Source organism: Melanotaenia boesemani, chromosome 22 (genome assembly GCF_017639745.1).
Source record: "Melanotaenia boesemani isolate fMelBoe1 chromosome 22, fMelBoe1.pri, whole genome shotgun sequence".
In the NCBI taxonomy this organism is placed as follows: domain Eukaryota; kingdom Metazoa; phylum Chordata; class Actinopteri; order Atheriniformes; family Melanotaeniidae; genus Melanotaenia; species Melanotaenia boesemani.
The window spans coordinates 27159151-27185991 of record NC_055703.1 but is presented as its reverse complement, the minus strand read 5'-3'; the positions used below and the strand labels follow the sequence as shown (position 1 = coordinate 27185991).

Genomic DNA, 26841 nt, shown 5'->3' with positions numbered 1-26841 from the left:
TCCATGTTACACAAACTACAAACCCGATTGTTAAACTTCACACACCACCTCCTTCTGGAGGGCAGGGAGGAGAGCCCTCACTTTACAAACCCAATGTCCAGAAAAGAAAAGAAAATTTTATACAAGAATAAAAAATACTTTATCCCTGATGGAAAATGATAGAATAGTTAAAAATAGAAATAAATACAAACAAATAAATGTAATTCAGCTTCAGGAAAATATTACAAAAAAATTTAAGCCTTTTTGTTATTGTTTTTATTATTTTTTTAATATTATTACGATCATTATTATAAATGTTTACTAAATCGATGATAGAAATAAATTCTGTATGTAGTATTTAAATTTCTTTGGTACAGAGTAAAATGAAAAAGTTGCCTTCAATAAAAAAAAAAATTTATTTACCAAAAAAAAGTCGTAACTGTAACCGTAAATGTAAATAAAACGACACCGAGAGGCTCTGCCTCTCTGAAATGCTCCTTTTACATCATCTTAACAGGTGTTTCTGGTGTACCAGGTACTTTTCCAGCCCTTTGCTGCTCCTGTTTGAGCTTTTTTTAAACGTGTTGCTGCATCAGGTTTAAAATCAGCTCATATTTTCCATCAGATGGTAAAATGTCTCCGTTCCTGCTGTTGTTGTTTATCTTCTACTGGGGATAAAATGTGGCCGGATGAGATTTATAAATCATTTTGTTTTTATTTACAGTTTAAAAAGAGTCCAGCTTCTTTGGAAATGGTGTTGAACATTTAAATATTTATTTTTAGTTTAATCTTACACTCCAAACTCAGAATGACCTGCTGACTCCTCCATCCGTAGAGCTACACCTTCCGTAGAGACCAGCATTATACGTAGCTGTGAAGACGTCATTTCATTCAGGATTTTAATCCGGGCCGGGAACAAATGTTAAGTCAGAAAATTTCAGTCTTGGAAACGTTTTTATTTTTCCAATCAGAAGCCGGCATTTCCTGGCTTCCGTTTGGAAGCTCCAAACTAAATACGTGTTCTCTGCAGGATTCAATGGCTGCTCTTCCAAACAGGTCGGAGCGTGTTGGAATCCCGACTCGTGGACAGTTCCTGACTCTTTGTAGGGAAGAGATTAAAGAGCGCGCATGGGGAACTCCTTCATGCCTCCCCTCACATTTGCTGACCAGCAGATACCTCCTCATCCTCCTCTTTAATCCCAACAATGGATGAGCCCCTCCCCCGGTCCTGGAATCAGTTTCCTCCAGACCACCTCCTCCCGCTCTTTATCGATTCTGTCAGCGCTGCTTTAACTCTTCCTCCTCCTTCTCCCCGTCCCTCTTCACACTCTCAGCCATGCGTGGAAACTCCTCTGGCATCAGGAACTGGGAATCGCACACACTGATCTGTGAGCTGGTGTTTGTGTGTTTGTGTTGTCGTCTTCTTTCTTTTGCTGCAGCAGCAAATGCATCCGGCTGTGTGTGCGCGGCGCGTTTGGAGGCTGACTTCTGTAAAAGGTTCTGGCTCTCTTACACCTGCTGCCTGTGCTGTATCAGCAGGTTCACACACACACACACACACACACACACACACACACACACACACCTTTAATCATCTCACTGAAGTGTGACAGCTGTGTAACACACACACACGCTGTCACTGGAGATGAATCCCGACCACCCGCCAGGTTTTTCTCATTTCCACTGAGTCCCGTTTGCAGCTGCAGGAGTCTGATGATTTCTGGGATTTGAAGCTAAAACACATCAATTTAATTCATTTTACTTTTGGAAATGGTTAGCATGACGGCTTCAGCGCGGTCACGGTGCTCCAAACCAGAAATTCTGTAACGTGAAAAATGCAGCAGGTGAACAACTCCGATTCTAAAAAGGTTGTGACGCTGTGAGAAAAATAAAAACAGAATGTAATGATTTCCAAATCTCATTAACTCGTATTTTATTCCCAGTATCAAAAACTGAAACAGAGACATTTTTATCATTTCATGGAAATATGAGCTGGTAGTGAATCTGATGACAGCAACATGTCTGTAAAAGTTGGAAGAGGAGCAACAAAAGGCTGGAAAAGTAACACCTGGAGGAGTATCTGACATCTAATTATGTTCATTTGCAGCAGCAGAGTCTCTCAGACGGAAAGGTGAACAGAGGTTCATCAGTCTGAGACAAACTGGCTCGAAAAGCCGTGAAATAAGTTCAGAAAAATGTTTCTCAATGTGAAATGGACTTTGAAGATCCCACCGTCTACAGTGTATAATATAAACAAAACTCAGAGAATCTGGAGGAATCTCTGTATGCTGGGCACAAGGCTGGATTAATAGCAGACCAGATGTGAACAGGATCCAGAACCAGCTTCTTCCGTCTTCTCTGGACCAAAACTCATTTAAAATGTTCTGAGGCAAAGTGGAAACCCGGATGAAGATGTGAACTAGTTTGTGGAAAGCATGGACGGCGTGTCCTGCAGACTAAAGAGGAGAGAGAGCATCCAGCTTGTTATCAGTGGACGGGAAAGGCTTGCAGATTTCAGCAAGACATGCTGAACCACATCCTGCATCCATCACAGCAGCATGGCTTTCTACGTTTAAAATCAGCTCACGTTTCCATCAAATGGTAAAAATGTCTCAACATCTGATTTGTTGCTTATGTGTGTAAACTGTAGGATGGAAACTTGCTTCTGGGTAGCTGCTGTCTGTGACACGACAGGAATTTTTCTAACTTTAAACTTCCTTACCAGGTGACCAGGCTGTGCAGGTGATGCTGCACGACAAACGGACGAAAACAGTGTTGAACCAGCAATCTTTCCCACAATGCTGCTCCACAAATGTCAAATGTGTTAAAGTAAACACCAGAAACACGCTGAACATGGACGTCATCACATGAAAACACACACGCACACAAACTAGAACTTAAGATGCATCAGGCTGGGAAACGTAGAAGCTGTACATTTGTCACTATTTCCATGTTTGGATTATTTTAATTGGGAAAACTGGATGAGTTTTAGGGATTCGGCCGATGTCTGAGGAGAGCTTAAATCAAATTTAACTACATGTATTACAAGGCAGCAGCGTGTCGATGTGCATCATGTGGGCTGAAGAGCTGCAGACGGCGCCAGGAAAACAGATGGCAGGTGTGTGGAGGATGAGAACAAGCCAGCGTTTAAAAGCTGGAAGGCTCAGCTCAACACGTGCTGGTAACAAAGGACCAGGCCGCCTACCTTTACCTGGAAGTCACGGCTGAGCTGCTGCAGCTCAGAAACACACTGCACAGCTGATGCTGTCGGCTCAGAGAGGGAGAGAAGGAAAAAACTGCCCATCATATCATCATCTGTTCCCCCAGAACATTAAAACCACCTGCATCGTGTTACACAGCCTTCCTCTGCTGCCAGAAACAGCTCTGCCCTGTCAGGACGTGGACAGAAACCACCAGAGCATGTTCTGGAGCTTCACACAGATCCTATCGGAACCAACCAGAACCCACAGATCCTGTCAGAGCCAACCAGAACCCACAGATCCCGTCAGAACCAACCAGAACCCACAGATCCTATCAGAGCCAACCAGAACCCACAGATCCCATCAGAACCAACCAGAACCCACAGATCCCGTCAGAGCCAACCAGAACCCACAGATCCCATCAGAACCAACCAGAACCCACAGATCCCGTCAGAACCAACCAGAACCCACAGATCCTATCAGAGCCAACCAGAACCCACAGATCCCATCAGAACCAACCAGAGCCAACCAGAACCCACAGATCCCATCAGAACCAACCAGAACCCACAGATCCCGTCAGAGCCAACCAGAACCCACAGATCCCATCAGAACCAACCAGAACCCACAGATCCCGTCAGAGCCAACCAGAACCCACAGATCCAATCAGAACCAACCAGAACCCACAGATCCTGTCAGAGCCAACCAGAACCCACAGATCCTCTCAGAACCAACCAGAACCCACAGATCCTATCAGAACCAACCAGAACCCACAGATCCTGTCAGAGCCAATCAGAACCCACAGATCCAATCAGAACCAACCAGAACCCACAGATCCAATCAGAACCAACCAGAACCCACAGATCCAATCAGAACCAACCAGAACCCACAGATCCAATCAGATTTTCAGCAGTTTTTGTGGGGCCCACTGCTGCTGGGGTGGAGCTGGTGTGGGGAGCATGACTGGTCCCCAGAAATGTTTAGCTTGGTGGGAAATGTCACCAGCTGGTTCTATAAAATTAAAATAGTCTTGTCAGGTATTTAGCGCATGAAAAGTAGCTGGATTTGGAAAATCTCTCCAGTTTGCATCCGACCAGGCAATGTAGCATGTAGGGCTGCAAAGATTAGTCAACACTGTCTACAATAGTCAACAATAAAAATAGTCGACAACGAATTAAGCTGTCGACTATTGTCGGCAAAAAAAAAAACAAAAAACAAAAAACTACAGAGTGAGACATCATCTTCTAATCCTATCTTTGCTGAGAGCTGCACATGCGCCATAAAGTCCGCCAGGTGAAAAATATGGTGGCGGACCAGGGAGGAAAACCGCGGCAGAGAACGTTAAAAGTCTGGGATAACTTCACGTTAAACTTACAAAATAAATTAACTACATGTGATATTTGTAAAGCGGACCTTGTGTACCACGGAAGTACGTCTGCAATGCTCGAACATTTAAAGAGGAGGAACGTCGCACAAACTTAACAACCTCATGCAAGATTTCAAAGCTGAAAGTGAAATACGATCCATTTATAATAATCATGAGATACATAATCCGATCGGTCGACTAGTCGTTTTAATAGTCGGTGACTAATCGACCATCAGAATAATCATTAGTTGCAGCCCTAGTAGCATGCTGTATCCCATAATGCAATCTGTTCCAATCTGTTCTACTGAATTATCTTTATTATAATTATTAGTGAATTGGGTGAAGGACTTGTTTATTCTCAAGGTTCTAATGAAGGTTTTGAAGGTCCACCTTTAGTTGTGGGATTGACGTAGGGCTGGACAGCTCAGTTGGCAGAACATCCATCCATCCAAGTCGCTTTGGAGAAAAAGCGTCTGTTAAATGATCTGCTGCTGACTTTTACTTATTATTATTATAATCACCATTGATTGTTGAATGTATGTGGGTTTTGGTGGTAAATAAAACTCAACACATCTGACAACTTCTTAAATCAGTTTTTCTTTTTATTTCACCACCAATTACTCTTCTTCTTTTACACGTCACCCCTCCATCAGGTAAATAAATATAACAGCTGTATGACAAAGATGCACATTTTTTAAATTAATTGTAGTATTAAACTAGATCAAAGCAGGAATGTGACTTTCTAAAGCTGGACCTGGTGAAAAAGTCTGTACAATGCTACGAGATTAAGTGCCGGTAAGGTTGCGTTCTACATGCTAGCGACTGCGTACGATGTTTGCTAGCATGTAGTAATTCGTTTTGTAGCATGCTAGGGCCCTTTGAGCTAGTCTCTAATCAAAACAACTGACCAATCGATTTGCCTGTCAGTGGTTTTAAAGTTGTGGCTGATCAGTGTTTCACACATTTAGATTTCTCCTCTCACAACCTGCTGCTGCTAAAATGGTTAGCTAATGGCAGGAACAAGCAGATAAATGTCAACAAAAAGATGGATGTGGCCATCATGACATCACCAGTTCATGTGTGCCACCATCTTGGATTTTAGAACCAAGATGTAAACGGGCTCTTAAACAACAAGACGCCCCCGCTGGATCTCCATGCATCTGTAATATCTGAACAAACCGAGGAGCACCAGGAAGATGAATTCCTACAACCACCCACAACATAAACGTAAACCTAAAAACTGGGAGCTGGTCACGAGTCGTGATCATCCGTTCCTTTCATTACTTTTCGTTACTTTTCTGCCATCGGTTGCTGTGCTGAGCAGCCAATCAGAGCGAGCCCTCTCAGACGGAGACAGAGGTATCACCGCATCCAGATGACTTACGATACCAATGATCCGTCCATCACAGACGGCTCCAAGCTGACAGGACGAAGGAAAACAGATCCCAGCGGGATGTGAAGCTGTCAGTCTCATAAATCTGATCATTTCTCAGCGACACCATCACAAACTATCCAGAGCCTCCCGTGTTAGAAAATACCGACTTCCTGCCTCGCTGCCCTTTCAGCTCTATCGTTGCTGATTGGCTCATATTGGTCCATTCTGACCAATCAAAGAGAGTTCATCATCCGCTGGACTGTCACTTTCTGACTGCAGCTTCCTGAGCTCTGAAGAAAAAATCCCACATGCTGCTCCTTCTTCTTCTGTTCTAGCAAGTCGGACCAGAACCAGCTGGTAGATGTGGATCCGTCTTTTAGCCAAAGTCTCGTAAAACTGCTCCAAATCCCAGCAGAACTGCTGCTTGGTCAATAAACCCCCGATAAAGGTCGTCATTCCTCCATCACATGTCGGCTGGATCAATAAACTCTGGACGACCTTCGTTCCTCTTCTGAGTTCTGGTTCAGTTTTAGCTGCTATGTTGGAGACATATTTTTATTTTGGTGTCTGATCACACTCGAACTACATGGGACAACATGTGTCTTCATCCAGCTGGAAATCAGACAGAAACGCTGCAGGGAGGCGAAGACGCAGCTGAACACGATCAGGGATTTCCAGTATTATTCGTAGGTTTTATTAACGTTAACACGTCATCTGAGATCTGAACTTTATGAAGATTTAAAACAACTCAGTAAAACCATCTTTATTCACTTCAGCAGGACATTTCACAAGCTGGACAGTTTCCTGTCCTCTGGGAGTTTCATTTATGGAAAATTAGTCCGTGATGATGTTTCGTGACGTTACAGGAATACGGACTGAAGGAGTGGATTTGTGGACGCTGCAGGTTTGAAACCAGGAACCGTGTTACATAAAAATTAATCCTGCTCCTTCAGATTTAAAACGTTTTAAATTGTGCTTCCGATTTAAAAAGAGTCATCGTTCAGTCCTACCACTGAGACATTTACTAGTTTTAACAAATTTACTGGAACTCCAAAACAACCATTACTGTGCTAACGGTGCATTCAATGACAAACAGCAAATAGGATTTCCAACCTCAACTGGGGAGAAAATTAAAAAATGGAACTATAAGGTCGGGTTTCCTTGTGAGCATTTAAATGTTTTCTTTCATCAGCTTATTTATTTCGTCAGTGAAGAGCTTCAGTTTCCCATTCCTGAGGTGCAGTGAATGCAGCATCATCTGAAGTTGAAGGTGGAGATGCAGATGGAGGAAGTTGGGAAGCTGTGACATAACTTTATCTTTAAAAATAGATGAATGACACATTTCTATGGAGATCTGGAGTAACTGGATCATGGACTAAAACAAGATGCTGAGTTTTTCTGCTGCTTGGTGACACAAATAAATGATTTTAAGCCCATTAAAAGGTAATTATGATTTTATAATCGTTAAAAAAAAAGCAAAAAAAAGTCGTGCTGGAAAGATGGGAACATCGGACTTCTTCCTGGTGCAGCTGATGGCATCTTGTGCAGCTAATCCTCTCCTGGTGGAGGGAGGCCCTTCTCTTTCATCGTGCTCTGGCATTTGCATTTAAAAACATTTTTCTTGTTTCATTTAATTTCCAGAGTGAGCTTGACTGATCACAGCAAGCATGTAGGAGACTGTAGCAAAAAGGCTTAATGTTCGACAGCAGAGAGCGGTTTTCTTCCAGGTTTACAGGATTGTTCACGTTGGCAGACGGAGCGGAGATCTGCCACCGTCAGAGCTTATCTGTAAAAGCACAAATACTCTTACAGTGTGCACATGAAGAGGCTCCCACCGAGGTGAGCTGGCAGAGCAGCGGAGTCATGACAAACAAACAAAAAAAGAGCAATTACATGCAGAAAGAAGCCATCATGAATCTTCTATCCTGGGATTTCCTCTCATTCTAGCTGAGCTCATCTGCATTTCATTCTGAGACAGAACACAGCCGAAGGAAAAAGAGTGGTCAGTGGAAACCACTGGAAAGATCCAAACACTAGACCAGCTCTTCTGTAACTGCAAAAAAGTCATTTTATTTAAGTGGCGCTGAACGACTTGCAGGCTCCAGTACTTCCAGTGAACATGTGGTGGGTGATTCCTTCTTGGAAGGAGCTGCAGCTTCAGGGTTTTTCTTTTCACACAGCAGACGTGAGCTGGCTTGCAGCCAGAGGAGCTGTGGCAGTTTATGCTGAAGCTTGGAGCAAAAGCTTTACATTGTCCACTGAACAGGCAGCTTATCACAGCTAACCCTTCTGCTCTGCCAGAGCTCACTGATAAAGTTACACCATACTTATTACACAGCGCTGTCAACATTAGCTAACAATCCTCCTGCCCCCCAAAAATAACAGACTCTTAAAAATGTGCATGAAGCTGGAGTGTAATATTAAAAACAGGAAAGCACGATACCGATGCAAGGATCAGGACCTGTCTGATACGTTGTTGTAAAAAACTAGGGCTGACGAAATTAATGTGTCATCTGCAAAATCAGCAGATTGAGTATTTCATAGTAAACTTGCACCATCAGTCAGTCCAAACCAGGACTCACAGGTGGACATATGAATGACTTAATGACCCAGAAGGCGCGACTCAGGCAGGACGTACAACAAAAACCCAGATGAGAACTGAAGACTGACTGACACGGTTCAGCGAACACACCGAGCAAAGAAACCTGGAGCATAAATACAGACTAAGCACAACACGGGAAGCAGGCGGGACAACCAGGAACCAGAATCCTGCAGCAGAAAGTAACAGGACTACAAAAAAAGAGGAAACAAAGCAGCGAACTCAAAAACAACAAAGAACAGAAACTAAATTTAAGACTACAATAAAAAAACAAGAATTAAACCCAAATCCACAGAACATGAGTACTGTTACTGGTTCCCAGTCTGAAGAAGCATTTATGCTCCCTTTACACACATAAACAGGTATGTTTGTTTCTATGACTGCTCATACTTCCCTTACGCTGGCATGCCTGTTAGAGAATAAATCCACCAGAGGGCAGCGCAGAGGTCAGAGCTGAGTTCTGGTTTTCAGACACGCCAACGAGATCATGATAATATAAAGAAAGAGGCGTAAAGAGAGGCGGAGCAGGAGACAGCGGCGGCCTGCGAACCATTAAATACGTTACGCCTTCTTCTTCTTTGCTTCTTTTCGGTTCGCACATCAACAGTACTGCTCAACACTGCCCCCCATGGCTTCCTGTGGTACTGTTCAGTTTGCTCCATCAAGTTCTGCATCTGCAAGGGACCCAAAAACGGACCGAATTACACCATAAAGGAGAGGCCGGATGCAAAGCTTCGTGCTCATCTTTAACGAAGAGCAGAAAAAAATCCAAACAAATGATGACACGGAGCCGTTTGGGAATGAGTTCTTCCTGCAGGGTGGCGCTGGCGGGGAAAGCATGGAATAAAATCCATTTATCGTCCAGCTCTGTCTGCAACCGCAATCACGATGAGGACAACAAGAAAACGGCTGTGGTTTTTATGGCTTTGGCTTCTTTTTTCTCCCAACCGAAGGTTGATAAACCACTTTTCCCTTCAACTGTTCATAAAATCCTTGGAACTCTGAAGTAACTGGGACAAAGAAAATTTTCCAGAGATGAAGAACATGTTCACCGTGCTGTGGTGAACTGGTGACGAACACAATCAAGAACTCAAATTTTAAATAAATTCAAACACGTGATTTTTGATAAAAGGATGTAAAACAAATCCAGAAAACAAACCCTAAAAGTTAAAGGTGACAATACAACGTGACAGCGTTGGGAAAACGTGTGAAGGAGCTTCGTCTTGCAGCTCTAACCAGCAGCACAGCTGATCCTGGAGATGGAGAGTAAACTGATGCTGGAGGCGGGGATCACATGTGGCTCTGAACCAAACTGGGTGGATGGAGAGAAAAAAGAGAGGAGAAGAGAGAGAGGAGAAGAGCATGTGAAGCCCTGATAAGCTTCACGACGACACCGTCACCATCTGAGCGTATCTCTGTCATCCCTCCCCTCTCTTCAAAGTGGCGCTAGCTTCTCAAGCTAACAGCCAACAGCCACCAGAGGGGAAGCCTCCACACAGAGATAAGGCTGCAATTTTCCACCGTGTGCTAACGCTAACTAGCATTCTGACGACTCATTATCCTCCACCCAACACAGCCACCAGGACGTCAGGGTCTTTCTAGTTAAAAAACCCGACAACAGCTCCAACGTTTCTGCTTCTCAGGTTTGAACTTACAAAGCCGGAGGCCTCTGAGGAGTAGCGGAGGCCTCATTCATGCAGGTTTTATCACTAGAACACACATGATACACTTATGCAAAGAGTCCTCTGCATAAATTAAATGTTCACGGTTTTTATCTCTATTCTAAACGTGACAAGTTAAAACAGTGAGAATAATTAACCTTCAAGAGAAGAGAAATCATCCATGAGTGCTTTACAGCAGGAGGCTGACAGAAACTCTGCTGCAGTGATGAAAAGTGTCAATTATACAACCTCCGTTCTAAAAAGCTGTCTAAAATGTAAATAAAACCCCTCATCAAGCCATGTTTCATTCCCAGCACAGCAAAAGCAACATATCCCATGCTGAAACTGATGCTGAGACAGTTTTAGTTCTCATCTTCATCCAGGTTTCCATTTTAAATGAGCTTTGGTCCAGAGAAGACGGAAGAAGCTGGTTCTGGATCCTGTTCACATCGGGCTTCTTCTCTGCATGATGGAGCTTTAACCTGCATTTGTGGGTTTCAGAGTGAACTGTCTTCACAGACAGTGGTTTCTGGAAGTCTTCCTGAGTCCATGCAGTGGTTTCCAGTAGAGAATCATGTCTGCTTTTAATGTAGAAGATCACCAGCATCCAGCCTTGTTCCTGGCACACAGAGATTCCTCCAGATTCTCTGAGTTTTGTTTATATTTTACACTGTAGACGGTGGGATCTTCATCGTCCATTTCACATTGAGAAACATTTTTCTGAACTTATTTCACGGCTTTTCGAGCCAGTTTGTCTCAGACTGATGAACCTCTGTTCACCTTTCCGTCTGAGAGACTCTGCTGCTGCAAATGAACATAATTAGATGTCAGATGCTCCTCCAGGTGTTACTTTTCCAGCCTTTTGTTGCTCCTCTTCCAACTTTTACAGACATGTTGCTGCCATCAGATTCACTACCAGCTCATATTTCCATGAAATGATCAAATGTCTCTGTTTCAGTTTTTGATACTGGGAATAAAATACGAGTTAATGAGATTTGGAAATCATTACATTCTGTTTTTATTTTTCTCACAGCGTCACAATTTTTGGGGGAATTTTTGTTGATAATTCTGATAGTTTTAGCCGAACTGTGGACGAGAGACGAACCTGTAAGGATACCAAAGCAAATGATGACAAATATTTAAGAGTTGTTTGAATTTTGCGTCGTCATAATAGTTTGCTTGTTGAAAAACGGCTGTGCCAATGTGAAAGGTCAGAAATAATTATAGAATAAACAATTACATAACTGTTTGCATGGGCAATCATTTAATGAAAGTATTCAGGCATGAGTTGCTTCTCTGCATCAAATGAAGGTTTCAGCGTCAAACCGATCAGCCTGGACTCGACGGCTCCGCTCAAACAGACACCGTGATGTAAAAACTCCACATTAAGAAGAAATAAGATTCTTAGAGTTGCTGGGCATCTCATGACCTGCAGCTGTGACTGTGATCACAATAGATGCAGATCTGGACCAGAATCTCTTCATGTGACCAGCATCATGTGAGCGCTGACCTACGAAGGGTGAAACCTCCGTTTTATATAAATCCACAATGAGAGAGCAGCAACATGACTGAGTGCAGGACACATCATCAATAACTACTAAATAGTTTCCAATAAAATGAACTAAATGTGCAGAAAATTTGTGACTGTGGGGTCAGACTCTGTCCCACAGAAGAGGATGCAGGAGGCTGAGAGTGGACCGGACCGCAGATCGATGCAACTGTTCATCTCAATAATGATTAACAACACAGGCTGTTAAAAGTCACACACCTGCTTTTCCCCCATCAGACACTGCTGTTTCCTGTGTGTCTGAAGGGAAAATACATCCTCCGCCCACCTTCTAGTACCGGCTCGGACCCTGTTTTCCTCCAGAACTGCCTTCATTCTTGGTGTGATAGATGGAAGCGGGTGGTGGAAACCTTCCTAAGAGGTTTTGCTCCATGTTAACATGACAGCATCACACAGTTGCTGCATCCATGACGAGAATCTCCCACATCCACATCTCAAAGCTGCTCTACTGGACTGAGATCTGGTGGCTGTGGAGGCTGATGGAGTAGGCTGTGACTGTACTCAGGTAGGTACTCAGGTAGGCTGTGCTGGTTAAACCAGGCCACGTTGGTACTAAGGAGCCCAAAGTGAGCCAAGAAAATACCCCCCCCCTGGTCCAGACAGCTGCTGCTCTGGATATTTTCTCTTCTTCAGACCATCTCTGGAAACCCTCTCTTTCTTCCTCATTCTGATCAGTTTGACCTTCAGCAGGTCGTCTTCACCACGTCTACATGCTGCCACGTGATTGGCTGGTTGGATATTTGTGTTAACAAGCAGTTTTCAGAAATCTATCCCATTTTGATCAATACAAAGATAAACTGCAGATTTCAGTAGAGGAGCAGACATCTTCTTTCTTTTCTTACATTTTCAGTTTACCGACTTAGAAAAGCAGCCGCTGTGCTTCCTTGTGGGGCTTCGGTCTCTCCGTCTATTGATCGCTGGCTGTCTGATAACCACTCGGACCTGCAGCCTGCAGCAGCTATCTGATGAGACCGGACCTCTCCATCAACACCAGCTTGACATTTTGTGGCCCTTGTTTCTGAGCCGTCGCAGCTCATTGCCCCAACATGGGTTTAAAACCGAAACGTGTCAAGGTGTGAGTGAAATATAAGGAATTTTAGATGAAGGCGTTCTTTATTTTCACTCAGAGGCATGAAAGTCAGGACGATGTCGGGTTTGGATCAGGCTTTCTCCGATCATTTGGTTGTGCTTTTTCTGGGAAAGGTATACTGCACGGCAACCATCCTTACTAATTTAATAAAAAGTTATTAGGTGATTGTAGGTGAATTTTCTTAGAAAAGATGAACGCTGCACCCAGAAACCACACAGGTGCAGACCTGTTCAGTCAGGTTCACACCAGCATGGACTGGGAGGAGAAAGAAGCTCCAACATGACAAAAGAAAAGGTGTCGGGAGGAGTAAAAGTAAGACGGATGAATCCAAGAACATCAAACCACCTGGTCGGCTTGGTACCATACAGGGTTGGGTCATTTCCAAATCATCATTTAATTCTAAGAAATCCAATAATTATGGGTCACATGCTGAAGGCATTAAGGGACATACATTCAAATCTCTCACACTTAATACGCTTATTATTCACAAATTTCTGTGCATGACTCTTCATAGATTTGAGAAAATCCAACAAAAAACACATTAAAACGTGAGGCTCAATCAGAAGAAGTGAGCGTTGATTTTTAGTAGCGATTCATTCAATGGGGTTTACAAAAATCAGAAAAAACTGCCCACCGTGGAGCCCTGTAACTCATATAATCCCTGATAAAGTTTGAAGACATTTGTGTAGAGTTTCCACTCGAGGCTGTGACATCGCACACTTTTATTTTGCCCCTCAAAATTATTCAACAAATTCCTCGGACTTCTTTCATGCCTAAAGTTTCTCCTGTTCATACACAAATTATACCAAAACATGCGTACTTTTCGCCATCATTGTAATAGACCTGATGGTTGTCTCTCAAATCCCCTCCGAGCACACGGTGCACCCACCATGAACTAGAGATTTTCTAGTTTATGTGACTATCGCCTGGCTAAGCGATGGTCTTGCTTTAATTAGCATCTGGTAGTAATACGTTAATGCCACCACAAGGTGGCGGTGCTAGCAACATGGTGCTAGCAACATGGCGCTAATAACATGGTGCTAGCCTGCTCGAACACCAGAGGGGTGCTGGAAGACAACTTCTTAGTGATTGGGAAATATTTTTGCTTGCTGGTCTGTCTTGCTCCGGGGCTGCAGTCTTGCATAAGCTCAAGCACTTAGATTGCATAAGAAAGATGGACGAACCTCCAGAGAGCAGAAGAGCCTCAACCCGTCTGCACTGGGAGAGACGGACTCTTTGGGGTCACCAGAGCATTTTGTGGGATAAATTTGGCTTCACTTTCAGCCGTGCGTGTTCTGAAACTCAGAAAAATGGAGTTTAATCACTGGAACCAGCTCAGGCTGCATCAAAACGGCCCCGAGGCGAGTGCACAACACACCCCGCTGATACTGAGAGGCAAGCAACAGAAGTACAGCAGCTGTGTGTGTTTATGTGTGTGTGTGTGTGTAACAGAGAACTTCTGCTGCGATCAATTATTTAACCAGACGTTATCTACAACGGTGGAACAAACACACACACCGGGTTAGCAGAAGTGAGTCCATGAGTCACTGTCATGAAATAATGTTTGGCTGGTGGGCACGCACGCACGCACGCACACACACACACACACACACACACACACACACACACACACACACACACACACACACACATCGTCAGTGGGAGAACAAACAGACAATGTTCTGGTTCAGCAACACGTGGCTGCACACGCCTGCTGACATGCACGGTCACACTTTCAAAGAGCGATTCCTCTTAATTTCTAAACCCATCAAAGTCCTGGTCACCCGGGCAACGCACCAAACTCCACCAGATGTTTCAGTACTTTTATTTGATCCTTCATGCTTCACACATCAACGTCCTGTCGGTATCTGAGCCAACAATGAGCCCGTTTACATGCACACCAAAATCTACCTGCTTCCTGGAGTTACCGGGTAATTCAGGCGGTCAATCAGGCGGTCAATCAGGCGGTCAATCAGGCGGTCAATCAGGCTGTCAATCCCAGCTCCTATCAGATAACTGTCATTATCTGATTATTAACACAGATTTTCCTTCTAATGTCCAGTATCCGTGCATGTACACCATGCATGTGCAGAGTTCACAATCAGTTTCTCTCACAGAGATGATCCGATTTTTAAAATCACACATAAAAACTAAATAATAAATGTATCACGTCAACGTCAGATCACCCGAGGAGAGGATGCCGATGCAACACCGTGATGCAACCAGGACTCCTGGAAAACACTGGCTTACGTTGTTAAAACATGCTGCTGATCAACAGGAAACATGCTCCCAACCAGAGAGCCGTCAGTGGAAACTGTGGGAAGGATCATAAAACTCCTCAAAAAAGGAAATTCCACTCAGAGTGGAAATGAAATTAAATCATTTGTAAAGCACTTTTCATGCATAACAGCAGCACAAAGTGCTTTACAGGATAAAACAAGTGTTTGTGTATTAAAACCACAAGGAATCACACAAGGATGCTGCTTGTTCCCAGTCAGTCCAGGCTGGTATTTGGAGCAGGAACAAACAAAATGGAAAATCTGGAAAAAGGAAACATGCATGTGGACGGTCGTGAGGACAGAAACCTCAGAGCAACCCGACGCTCGGGATGAGGCGACAGCGGTTGAAGCCGGATAGAAACACGTGATGATGGGAAGTTCGGCTCTTTGAAAAGATTTGGTTCTTTTCTTTCGGCTCCCATAAAGGAACCGGTACTTATGGCTCCCAAACGACTCAAACCACTCAGAGCTTTGACTTTAGTCTAATTTAGCAGCTCTGAATGCTTTTATGTTGGGAAGCCATTTTATTTATCTAGTGTTCACATAAAAACCTGGTTTGTTTGTGTCATGATTGTTTTAATATTTTAATCCAACTTTTTTTAATGACTGAACATAGAATCACAACAAATTAAATGAATGAAGATCAAAGTTTTAATGACAAACACTTTACATACTTTAACTAAGAGGAAAGGTTTAATGTTTTATGTTTATTTTTAATCATTATCTAGCTTTCACCCAGCATGTGGTATTAAAGCTTCCTGTCTGCGGAGCTCAGAGCTCTGCGGTGTGTCTGGATGAGCTGCTGCAGGTTGCAGGAAACAGCTGGAACTCAGCGATGGTCTGATTGTGGACGTCAGCGCTAACTCGTTTAGCTGCAGAGCCGCTCTTATCTGATCTGGAATCAGTTTCCACAAAGATAAAATGAGCCCTGCTCATCTTTATTTATTCACTCTGTAACAGGCTGACGATGAGCTATAACACAAGAGCTAAATGTGCACTTTTATTTGGTCTTGTTAAATTTGGTTTGTTTACTATTTTTCTTTTTATTTAATATCATTTTAAAAATTCTAAAACCTTGAAAGACAAAACATTTTTTAAAAAGTCCAAAAACGCAGTCGACAGGCACAGAAAGGCTCTGATTGGTCGGTTCTCGGGGCCTGATGAGGCTCCACCAATCAAACTGCAGATCTGCTGGGTTTCAAGATTTTGACTAAACATATTCCTGGATTTTTATTCTCTTTTTACTTACTTAAAAAATAGGATTTTTTATAAAAGCTTATGAATGATGCATTTTTAATGAATAAAGTTTCATTTGAAGCATTCAGGTAAAGTTAAAGGATTTTTCCCTTCAAACTGCACATTGAAGGAAATGAAACGGTGGAGGATTTATTATCTCATTATTACTCATTCTTTTATGTAAAAAACTGCACTTCTAACAGTTTAAATCACATAAAAATGCACTTTGTCCCAAACGACAAAAATTCTGCTGCTCCTGTTTTTTCTCTGTGATCCTGAAAATCCCAGTAAATCCAGGCCCGGTTTGGAATAATTTGGGAATCTCTGATGATCTTATAAACCTGAATGCACCACAACGATCCCGTCTAGCATATATCATTATAGGTGCAGAACATTTTATCTTGTTTCTATGGAAAAAGAAAGAATCGCCCTCCTTGGAAACCTGGACTTGGCGGCCCTGGTCTCTTATCTAAACGAAGACACCAGGTGGAGTATTCACGTAGAGGTGGGATAGCGAGTGCTGTCATTTGGGTATCTTTAATGTCCTTCTTGTCTTTTTCCTTTTGGTTTTTTTCCATGTGTGTTTGTTAATTTCTACGTGTTAAAGAAACATGTTAATAAAAGTGTTAAATGATGCTTCTCAACATATTTGAAACAAAAACAAGATGAGTGAGCTTCACGGACCAGCCGCAGCAGACCTGATTCCACGATCAGATCTGCAGCGTGACAGAGCCCACATCCATCAGCGCTGCAGCTCCACCCTCCACCCCAGCTAGTGCTCACTCCCACACCGAGACAACAGCAGACAAACCCTCCTGCAGGGCATAAACTCAACCGCCTCATAAACGAAGCCCACTTCTGTCTGGAGAGGAGGAAGAGGAGGAAGATGCATCATCACCACCAGCTGCTTCAGTTATTACGTTACCTTTAATGAAGGAGTAAACTAGTTGATGATGCCCTACCAGAAAACTGGACTTCTAAATGTCTTTTTTAACTTTTTACCATTCAAAAGATAGAAATTCCAGTGTGTCACTGAATGCATCGTCAGTTCAGCAGCGTAAAGGGTTTACATGTCGGCCATTTTTCTCCCAGTCTGGATCGGTCTGAGCTCTCAGGAGTAACAAAGGTTCTGCCATAGCTGCTTCTCTGAAAAGAGGCGGAGCCTAATTAAGAGAGGGGCGGAGCCATGATGATCTGCTTCTTAACATTCTTAACTAGACGTCCTCATAATTTACAAACATTTGATGGAAATACATGATGCTTTATTATGAGATATATGTTATCTTATGTTTTAAGGTGCCTCAGCACCAGAGATGGAAATCAGACCTAAATCTAATATAAATAAATGAAGAAACAAAATGAAAGAACATCATCCAGAGCTCAGCAGGACTCCTGCTTCTTGTTTTAAGACATTTTTTGTTGAAGGAAATCCACATGTTGAATCAGAAGAGCGGCGCCTCATCTCCAGCTCCTGCAGCTCCACTGCATGGCCTCTGCAGCAGCGCCACCTTGTGGCGACAGCTACTCACACCTCATCAAATCCCCCAGAACCCGAGCATCAGTCAGACCTTCGTCACGTTTTCTTTACCCTGAATTCTGTGTTTTATTATGAGAGCTCATTTTTTCCAGGGAAACGTGTCTAATCATGTGGCAGGTGTTAAAAATGTTAACTGTTCCATCAGAACATATTAAATATGCTTTCTATCTAAGATTTTATTTTTGGCTCTAGAGGCCTTTATTGGACAGAAGCTCGGGGTCAGAGGGTGACGGGGTGAAGGGACCTGGGCGTTGAACGGAGGAGCTGCGTCCGGCTGCTCATCCAGAGTTTATTTTTATCCACGGATCTCCTGCAGGACAGACTCCAGCTGCAGCTCAAACCCTGGAGTTTCACCACTAAAAGCCTTTTCAGTCCAAAAGACGACGAACACACCAAAACATGTTAGGTTTATGAGTCAACTGCAGCTGCTCACCTGAGGTGGAAGCAAAGCATGCTGGGATGTGAGGAGACCAAACTGTGCTGTAGACGACGCCTTCGTGACCTCGGAGCGTCGTCAAGGATCCGCGGAGAGTCGGATCCCACTGCAGGAAAAATAACACACAGCTGTCAGAGGACAGAAAAAAGGAAGGAGGAGAGGAGAAGACGGAGGAGAGGGGGAGAGGGAGAGGGAGGAGAGGAGGAGAGGGAGAAGAGGACGAGAGGAGAAAAGAGAGGAGAGGGAGGATAGGGAGGAGAGGAGGTGAGAGGAAAAGGAAGGAGGAGAGGGAGGAGCCTCACCACTTTAATGGTCTGATCCCACGACCCCGAGACCACCAGGTTCTCTCCTCTGGTCTGACTCCAGTCCACAGCGTACACCTTAACACACACACACACACACACGTACGTTTACATCTGGAGCAAAAACAGAGTGACATCATATATATGCGTGTGTGTGTGTGTGTGTGTGTGAAACCTCTTGCGTGTGTTCTTTGGCCACGCTCAGCGGAGCGTGCTGATTGGTGGTGTCCCACAGCTGCAGGCTGCCGTCTCCTCCGGCGCCCACCAACACGTGCTCGTTGGCTTCACTCCACGCCACGTCGAACAGGCCGTCACCCCACTCCCAGCTAACACACACACACACACCTGGATAGTTACGCTTCCCTTTCCCAGTTCACTCCTAAAACTAAAACGCTGACAGTTTTTGTCGACTAAAACTAGACAAATAAAAAGATGTTTTCTTGGACTAAAATAAAAACTAAAAAGTTCGACTTATAGTCGACTAAAACTTAAATAAAAACAACATGAGTTTGACTAAATGTGATAAAAACTAACAAGCGCAATTGAAACTGGACTAAAACTGAGACTAAATTAAAAAATGGCTGATAAAATTAACACTAGTTCTGATACTTCCTCCTCCTCTCATCGTTGCCATGACAACTGCATCTCTCCTCCATGTTTAGTTCTAGTTCTATTTTAACCTCAAAACTCTTAAAAAAACTCTCAAAAGGAGCTGAACTTCTTTCAAATGAACAAACACACTCAGAAGCCTGTCCTCAACAGGCTCGTGCACAGCTGAACACACAGTAGTTTGCTGCAACATCAAGCTCTCATTGGCTCAGTGAGCTGTCAATCAAAAGCTCGCTGAAGAAGAAGAATCCTTCTGTCAGAAAAACAAACTTTACCTTCTGACTGAAGAGATCCCGGTCTCCGTCTCATCCAGGACCAGGAGAGTACCACAACCTGTAAACACACACACACACACACACACACACACACACACACACACACACACACACACACACAGTGCTGTTGTTAATTCATTTATCTGCTGTAACAGCTCAGAGTTTAGATGAACCCTGAGAAGGTGGTCTGGACTCGAGCTGGAAGTGGACTGATGAAACGTTTCGGTTCAGACGGGAATACGATGCTGATCCTTGTTCATACGGAATCTGGATTCAACATGAAAGACGAGTCAAAGCTGTGGATGCTGAAACCTGACGGTGACGCAGTTTCTCAATAGCCACAGACGTCCGAACACGGTGGAATAGTACCGATTACATGATGGAAAGTCTGACTGAACAGACGCGAGCACGGCCTGCTTATTCTGCTGAAAAGCAGCTGCTGCAGGCCTCATGGCAAACCAGCGGGCCGGAAAAACGATGACCTGTCTGGAACCGTTTGATCAGCGAGCTCAGCCACAAACTCCACAGCTGACCCTCTTAGCAGCTGTTGACAGTGTGGAGGACGAACCTCTGTTTGCACTTTCCCGCTGCTGGACCCACCAAACACAGACAGGTGAGACTGTAAACATGCTACATTACAGGTTAAAGCTCAATAAATTAAGAGTATAGTGAAACATTTTATTTTTGTTTTATCGTTCTTTGTGGCAAACATTTTACAGCTTTTTTAGGACTTAAAATTAATAAATGGTAAACACATCATTTATTGTATATATTAATAACTTGCACTTGAAAACTTAAAGCAGGAAAAACTGCATTTGTGGTTGTTTTAATTTCATAAAGTATTACTTTTATAACTGAACCCAACATTTTTTTATTTATTTTTTATCAGCACAGACTCTGCCTAGCATGGGAAAGCCGCCCTAGGCAGGGAAATGGAGGCAGACTTGAGGACCACCACCATCGATACAGCATCAAAGGCCTCCAGGGTAGAAGCAGCAGCAGCACCGAGAGGAAGCAAAGGCCGCAGCTGTTTCGTGATAAAATTCGGGGGGAACGGGAGGAAAATCCCAGTGCAGCTGCAGCTGCTGTACAGTTGCATGTAAATTTTACAGAAGAAACAATCCCTGTCAGATGATCCAAACAAACACTGGGGAGTAAACCTCCAGCGGTTTCCTGGCCTTGCTGCCTCTGGCTGTTAAACGTCTAATCGCACTGACTGAAAAAGGTGAAAATTTCTTCTATTTTTTACACGTTTGACCAAACCTGTGAAGCTTATTTAAGATGACTGAATGGAACAAAGTTGTTAAATAAGTTTTTCAGTAAATTGTGTGTTTGTTCTTAAAAATTAGGAAAATAATTTTTAAGTCAAGTCTGATGTTGTCTTGCACAAAGTAATAATTTCAGTAACATCCACTCAATGAGACAAGGTTTGTCAGGTAATAGAAAAACTGCTTTTTTTTTTGTTTGTAACTGGATCGGATCGTTATCGGCTGATACTAAAACTCATGTATCGTATCGGAAATTAAAAAAGTGGATCGGTGCATCTCTAGTGATAAATAATGCTGTTATCATGGATCACTGTGGATTTACCAGATGGAGTCTCTGAATAAAACTACATTTCGTGGCTGGATTGTAAACCTCCTGGACTGACCCCTGAGGACAGCAGGTGTTTTTATACCTACATAACTTTTTCTGAGTTCATGTTTTCAAGAAGCGTCCTGCAGCCATGAACAGATTTATTTCACACTGTAAACCTGCAGTGAGACTGGATCCCTGTCTGCATGTCGTGTGTTTACACTCACCAGTTATTCCATAATACTGGGAGGCAGCGCAGGCCACTCTGCTGGGGATGAACGGCGAGACCTCCACAGCGTAGCCATGACGGGCCGGACTGCGAAACACCTTCACCATCACCTGCTGCTGCAGATACAAACACCTGCGTTAGAGAGGACATTTATTCATGGTTTACACATCTGCATTTTAACCCCTAACCAGACTGGATGCAACACGACTGGAGACACCTGCACATGTTCAGGTTTCAGTCTCAAGCAAGAGTCACATCAGTTTCAAGGCATGCTTCTTTTTTAACTAAAAGCACTGGATGTTTACCTTTTCTAACAAGTTTTTCTAATGTTTTTTAGAGGGTAGCTTATTTTTGTACCTTTGTTAAAGCAGAATAAAGGTCACATAACAGCAGCTGGTGGAAAATAAACTAAAACTTTGTTTTCATTTAGCTTTCTGCGTCACTGTGCTTTCACTTATTTCTCTAATATTTAAAATGTACTTAGTAATAAATGGAAATTAAAGGGCAAACGTTTGTCTCGTTATAACTTTATTAGTTAACGTCAGAAAATGAAAAATGTGACATGAGAATGGACCAAACTGCCAGAAAGTCCAACATTACCGAGCAGTCGCGTTAAACACAGAAAAAAGACGGAAACTTTTTGCGTTCAGCCGCTAAAATAAGCTTAAAACTGCTCATGAATCCGTCGTATGAGATGCTTCTCCGGTAATTTATCTCCTCTCTCCTCACGGTTCTCTCCCCGCGTGCAGAACTCTTCACAGCTTCAGACACTTCCGTGTTTTGATCAGCTGACTCGGTTACCCGGATGTGACATGCTGTGTTTACTTTTGGCCACCAGAGGGCGGCATTTCTCAGAAATACAACCAAACTGACCCGCTCTGAGATAATTTATCGCTTTTCTTTAATTTTTATTTGAACATGTTAAGATACAGATTAGTAAGCAAATAAATAGATAAAATAAAAACCTAGTAAACATATGAACATACTGTATTAGTCATACACAAGAAGTAGTAATTAAAACACCAATTCCTTCGTTCTCCCCATATCCTGAAAAAACATATTTTTTAACCTGTTTTATACTTTTTTTTTTTTTACTAACGACTGAGTTTCTATTAAGCTTTAGCTGTTAACAAGTATACAAAACTATTTTAAGTAAGTAATACATCTTTATGATAAAAAAGGAATTAATAAGTATTAAGTAAAAATGAGTAATAAGTATTAAGTAAAAACCCATCTATCTTATTTTAACTTGGTTAAAATTAAGAGAATAAATGAGAATAAATTTATTTACAGTCTACATCGTTCTAAAGAAGACGCACATTATTGAATGTTTATCCTGGTCTAGAAGTGCCATCTAGGAGCTACTGGTGATGAAAACAATCCAGTGTTGAAGGGACTGACGTCGGGTCGGTTTTAATGGAGTATTTTAACGGCGAGGAGCAACGACTGGCATCTCACTTCTTGTTTGCACAGCTTTGCATACCATAAAGTTTTTAACTTGTCCTGTCCAGCACGGTAGCAGCAGAATCATGGTCCCCGAGTAAAACTGTAGACTGTTCACGTCCCAGATCTGCGTCTGTACCAGCACCAGCCTGCGCCCACTATCAGAGTCCTGAGGAGGTCGGGGGTCACGTTGTCCCTTCAATAAACTTTAAACAGTCAGAACAGAACACAATGAATAAGTGTAATATAGGAACAATCAGTGTGAATACAATTAATAAATGAAAGAATAAATGAATATAATAAAGGAAGTAATTATAGGTGTGATTATAATATTATATATAGACTATAATAAGTAAAATGTCTTCTACACTTCCCCTCTTTTGATTAAAAGAAAAACTTGTTTTTGTATTAATCACACGAAGCACAAAGAAATTTACTGTAACGCTTTCACACAACAGAATACCGCAGTTATAAACACATCAAGGTCAAAACTCACACAAATTAAAAAACCTCATAATCAACACAAGTGGGAAATGAAGGAAGGACGAGCGCTGCTGTCGTTGCATGCACAAAGGCTCCAGGAGGTTGTAGTAAAAGCTAATGTTTAGAAAATATACACTGAGGTACAAAGGGTACCATCAGTAGAAAACCCAAAGCCGAACCAGTATCATCATAAGTACAGGTCATCACCTCGAGGAGGTCCCTGAAATAACATGAAACAGCTGAAATGTTGTTAGAAGCATCAGGAATCCAAGTACAACACTCAGCACCTGTTACCTGGCAGGAAGAGAGACGTAAGAACAGGGACCACAAACCCACACCACACCTGTGGGACACCCAGGACCCTGAGGAGAAGGTGTTAATTAGGAGTTGACAGGAAAACTTGGTTCAGGATGGATTGGAGGATACTCGCCCTGGGGTGTCGGTTAGGACACTAAGGACATGAGGCGGGATGTGGTCGAACAGTTTAATGAAGGGTTATTACATACAGCACAACAATGCGGCAGGCCCGCTGACGTAGCAGCTATTAGGCTTGAGGTCTTTAGGTAGAGTGTGCAAAGTGGTCTGGAATATACAAAAAACACATACACCAATCAGCATAGGAGCACATCATTACAGACAATAAATCAGATATTGTACTGCTTATGCAACCATAAACCTTCACTATGCAGAGAGCTATAGTCATATTAGCACCATTAGACCAGAACAACCCGCTTGTAAACTCAAAACATGAACAGAAAGACGCACCGCGGCACGACGGGCGGCATATTAGCTAACATGACTTGTATGAAATAACAGGCACGCAGCATAACATCATTCAGAACATCAGGGAAATTACATAGAACTTACTATCTCTTCATGCACGCACTCACACACAAGGAAACAGTCCGTGGACGAGGGTGAACAGCAGGTGGAGGGACAAACGTCGTTCGAGGGCGAAGGCGAAAGCATGAAAGAAAATAAACTTTGTCTTCTCCGGGCGCTTATTCCCGCCGCTGCTCGTTCGGCTGAGCTCGTGTCCGCTCGGGTGCTGTCGGGAGCGCTCAGCTTCGCTCGGCTGCACTCGTGCCCGCTTGTGCGCGCTGTCGGGACAGCAGTGGACTTTATTACAGAAGGTGTGTGTAAAACAGCGCAGTCCAACCATTAAAACCCAAAGCAGTAAAATTCCCATCATACAAGGCAGCAGCAGGACTACGAACACACGGAAATCTGTTTTCACAATAAAAACTACCAGATGCAGGAAATAATATGACAGAGTGACGTAGTCCCAGGATAACATGAGGATGCTCCACCCGGAGGGTGGAAACATACTGAGCCTGCGGAGTGTGAACTGAGTACGGAGCAGTTATTACTGCATCAGAAACAGTCTGGTGGGTGTGTGCAGAGAAGTTGGAAGGAAAACAAGCTTAAGTGTGTGTACTGTGTGTGTAACAGGAAGTGTGTACTGTTGTGACTGACAACAGTGAACGAAAAGGATGCTCGGGTGACTCGTGTGGCAGCAGGGGGGACTCACGTCGCAGCGGGGGGGACTCAAGTGGCAGCAGGGGGGTTTGGGTCGCAGAGGGGGGGACTCAGGTGGCAGCAGGAGGGGCTCAGGTGGCAGCAGGGGGGTTTGGGTCGCAGAGGGGGGGACTCAGGTGGCAGCAGGAGGGACTCAGGTGGCAGCAGGGGGGTTTGGGTCGCAGAGGGGGGGACTCAGGTGGCAGCAGGGGGGTTTGGGTCGCAGAGGGGGGGACTCAGGTGGCAGCAGGAGGGACTCAGGTGGCAGCAGGGGGGTTTGGGTCGCAGAGGGGGGGACTCAGGTGGCAGCAGGGGGGTTTGGGTCGCAGAGGGGGGGACTCAGGTGGCAGCAGGGGGGTTTGGGTCGCAGAGGGGGGGACTCAGGTGGCAGCAGGAGGGACTCAGGTGGCAGCAGGGGGGTTTGGGTCGCAGAGGGGGGGACTCAGGTGGCAGCAGGGGGAAAATGAACAAAGACAAAGTACTTGTAAGTAATGAGAGTGGTCGTCCTGACTTTCGTGAATCAGGACAGACTCTGCTGGAACAAAGTCAGACAAAAGTTTTATACCTTTCTGTTTACCATTGAAGCTCATCCTGAACAGATAAGACAAGGACAGAGTGGCGCCTCCCTTCCTCAGAATCTGGATTTGGGTGCAAGAACATTAGTTGTTCCAAGGGTGAGGATCAAGACATACAGCGAGACCTCTTTCCTTTGTTATGGCCCTCGACTGTGGAACGGTCTGCCAGAGGACCTCAGGGCTGCAGAGACCAATGATGTTTTTAAAAAGAGGCTTAAGACCCACCTTTTTAGTTGGCTTTTAACTAAATTTTATTTGATCTTACTTTATTTTACATCATTTTATTTCACATCAATTTCTTTTCATTTTACTCAACTGTATTGCTTCTTATTTATTTATATCTTAGCTGTTCTTACTGTTTCTTAAGGTAATGTAATTTTCGTTTTAACTCCAGTGTTTTCCTCATGGGGACCCTCCACGCCGGGGGTTTTACCTGCTCGGTCTGGGGGTTGTTGCTGCGTTGATTGCCCTTGTCTGGTTGGCTGGGGCCCTGAACTGCAGCCTTATGGCTGTGGTGTGGGCCCTGGTCTGGTTTTAATATGCATGAATTGAATTGTGCTTCATTTTTTTTTAATCTTGTAAAGCACTTTGTATTGCCTTTGGCATGAAAAGGGTTTTATAAATAAAGTTTGATTGATTGATTGATTAAATCTGTAGGATGGTGTTGTAAACAACCTTTGTTATCTTTAAAGAGTTAAGCTATGTCCCAGGTCTGCGTCTGTACCAGCACCAGCCTGCATCCACTATCTAAGTTCTGAGGAGGTCGGGGGTCATGTTGTCCCTTCAATGAACTTTAAACAGTCAGAACAGAACACAATGAATAAGTGTAATATAGGAACAATCAGTGTGAATACAATTAATAAATGAAAGAATAAATGGATATAATAAAGGAAGTAATTATAGGTGTGATTATAATATTATATACGGAGCATAATAAGTAAAATTTCTTCCTCAGTATTCAGGTGTGTTAACACAAGGATGAAAGACATCAGCAATGATCTTAGAAGAAAATGTTGCTGTCCATCACTTTGAGGGTTATAAAAAAAAACTTTATTAAATCATAAAAGCAACAAATGGCTTTGACCAAAGAACAAATGTATCAATACAAACATACGTAATTTAAAAAAACACAAACAAAAAGACAGAAATTTATCAAGAATAATTTTTTTTAATGAATCGCTGAAAAAAAGTAAAGTAACAACTGCAGTTGTTGATCCCGACCAAAGCACCAACTCTCCACCTTACGGCTCAGGACATCCAGTCATTCCAGCAACTCTGATCTGTCACCAGGGCTGCCCTCCGCTCTGCGCACTCGGTGTAAGCTAGTTACAGTTAGAAGCTAGCAACTTTTACCGTAAGTTACATTTACTAAAGCAATTTATCAGGGAAAGGGGTACAGCTCTATCAGGAATAAATGTAAAAAAAAAAATACATTCAGTTTTGTCAAATGAAGAATCAAAATGGGTAAGAACATCAAATTCACCTTGCCCTCCACTTATCTAATGGTAGT

The 26841-nt window shown here is 43.3% G+C and overlaps 1 protein-coding gene across 3 annotated transcripts in view; it reads right to left on the bottom strand.

Moving 5' to 3' along the window:
- pex7 (peroxisomal biogenesis factor 7) overlaps positions 1–22074 on the bottom strand; it is a 64529-nt gene extending 42455 nt beyond the window's left edge. The window contains exons 1-6 of one of the 3 annotated variants that reach the window (XM_041976032.1): positions 21913–22074; positions 21311–21428; positions 19509–19566; positions 18800–18950; positions 18625–18702; positions 18320–18428 (exon numbers count right to left, since the gene is read on the bottom strand). In XM_041976032.1, the coding sequence (XP_041831966.1) occupies positions 18320–18428; positions 18625–18702; positions 18800–18950; positions 19509–19566; positions 21311–21419 (505 nt within the window). In that variant the 5' untranslated portion in view covers positions 21420–21428; positions 21913–22074. The remainder of the gene's footprint in view (positions 1–18319; positions 18429–18624; positions 18703–18799; positions 18951–19508; positions 19567–21310; positions 21429–21912) is intronic. The other 2 variants (XM_041976034.1, XM_041976035.1) reach the window with 2 other exon arrangements.
- Positions 22075–26841: the final 4767 nt, after the last annotated feature.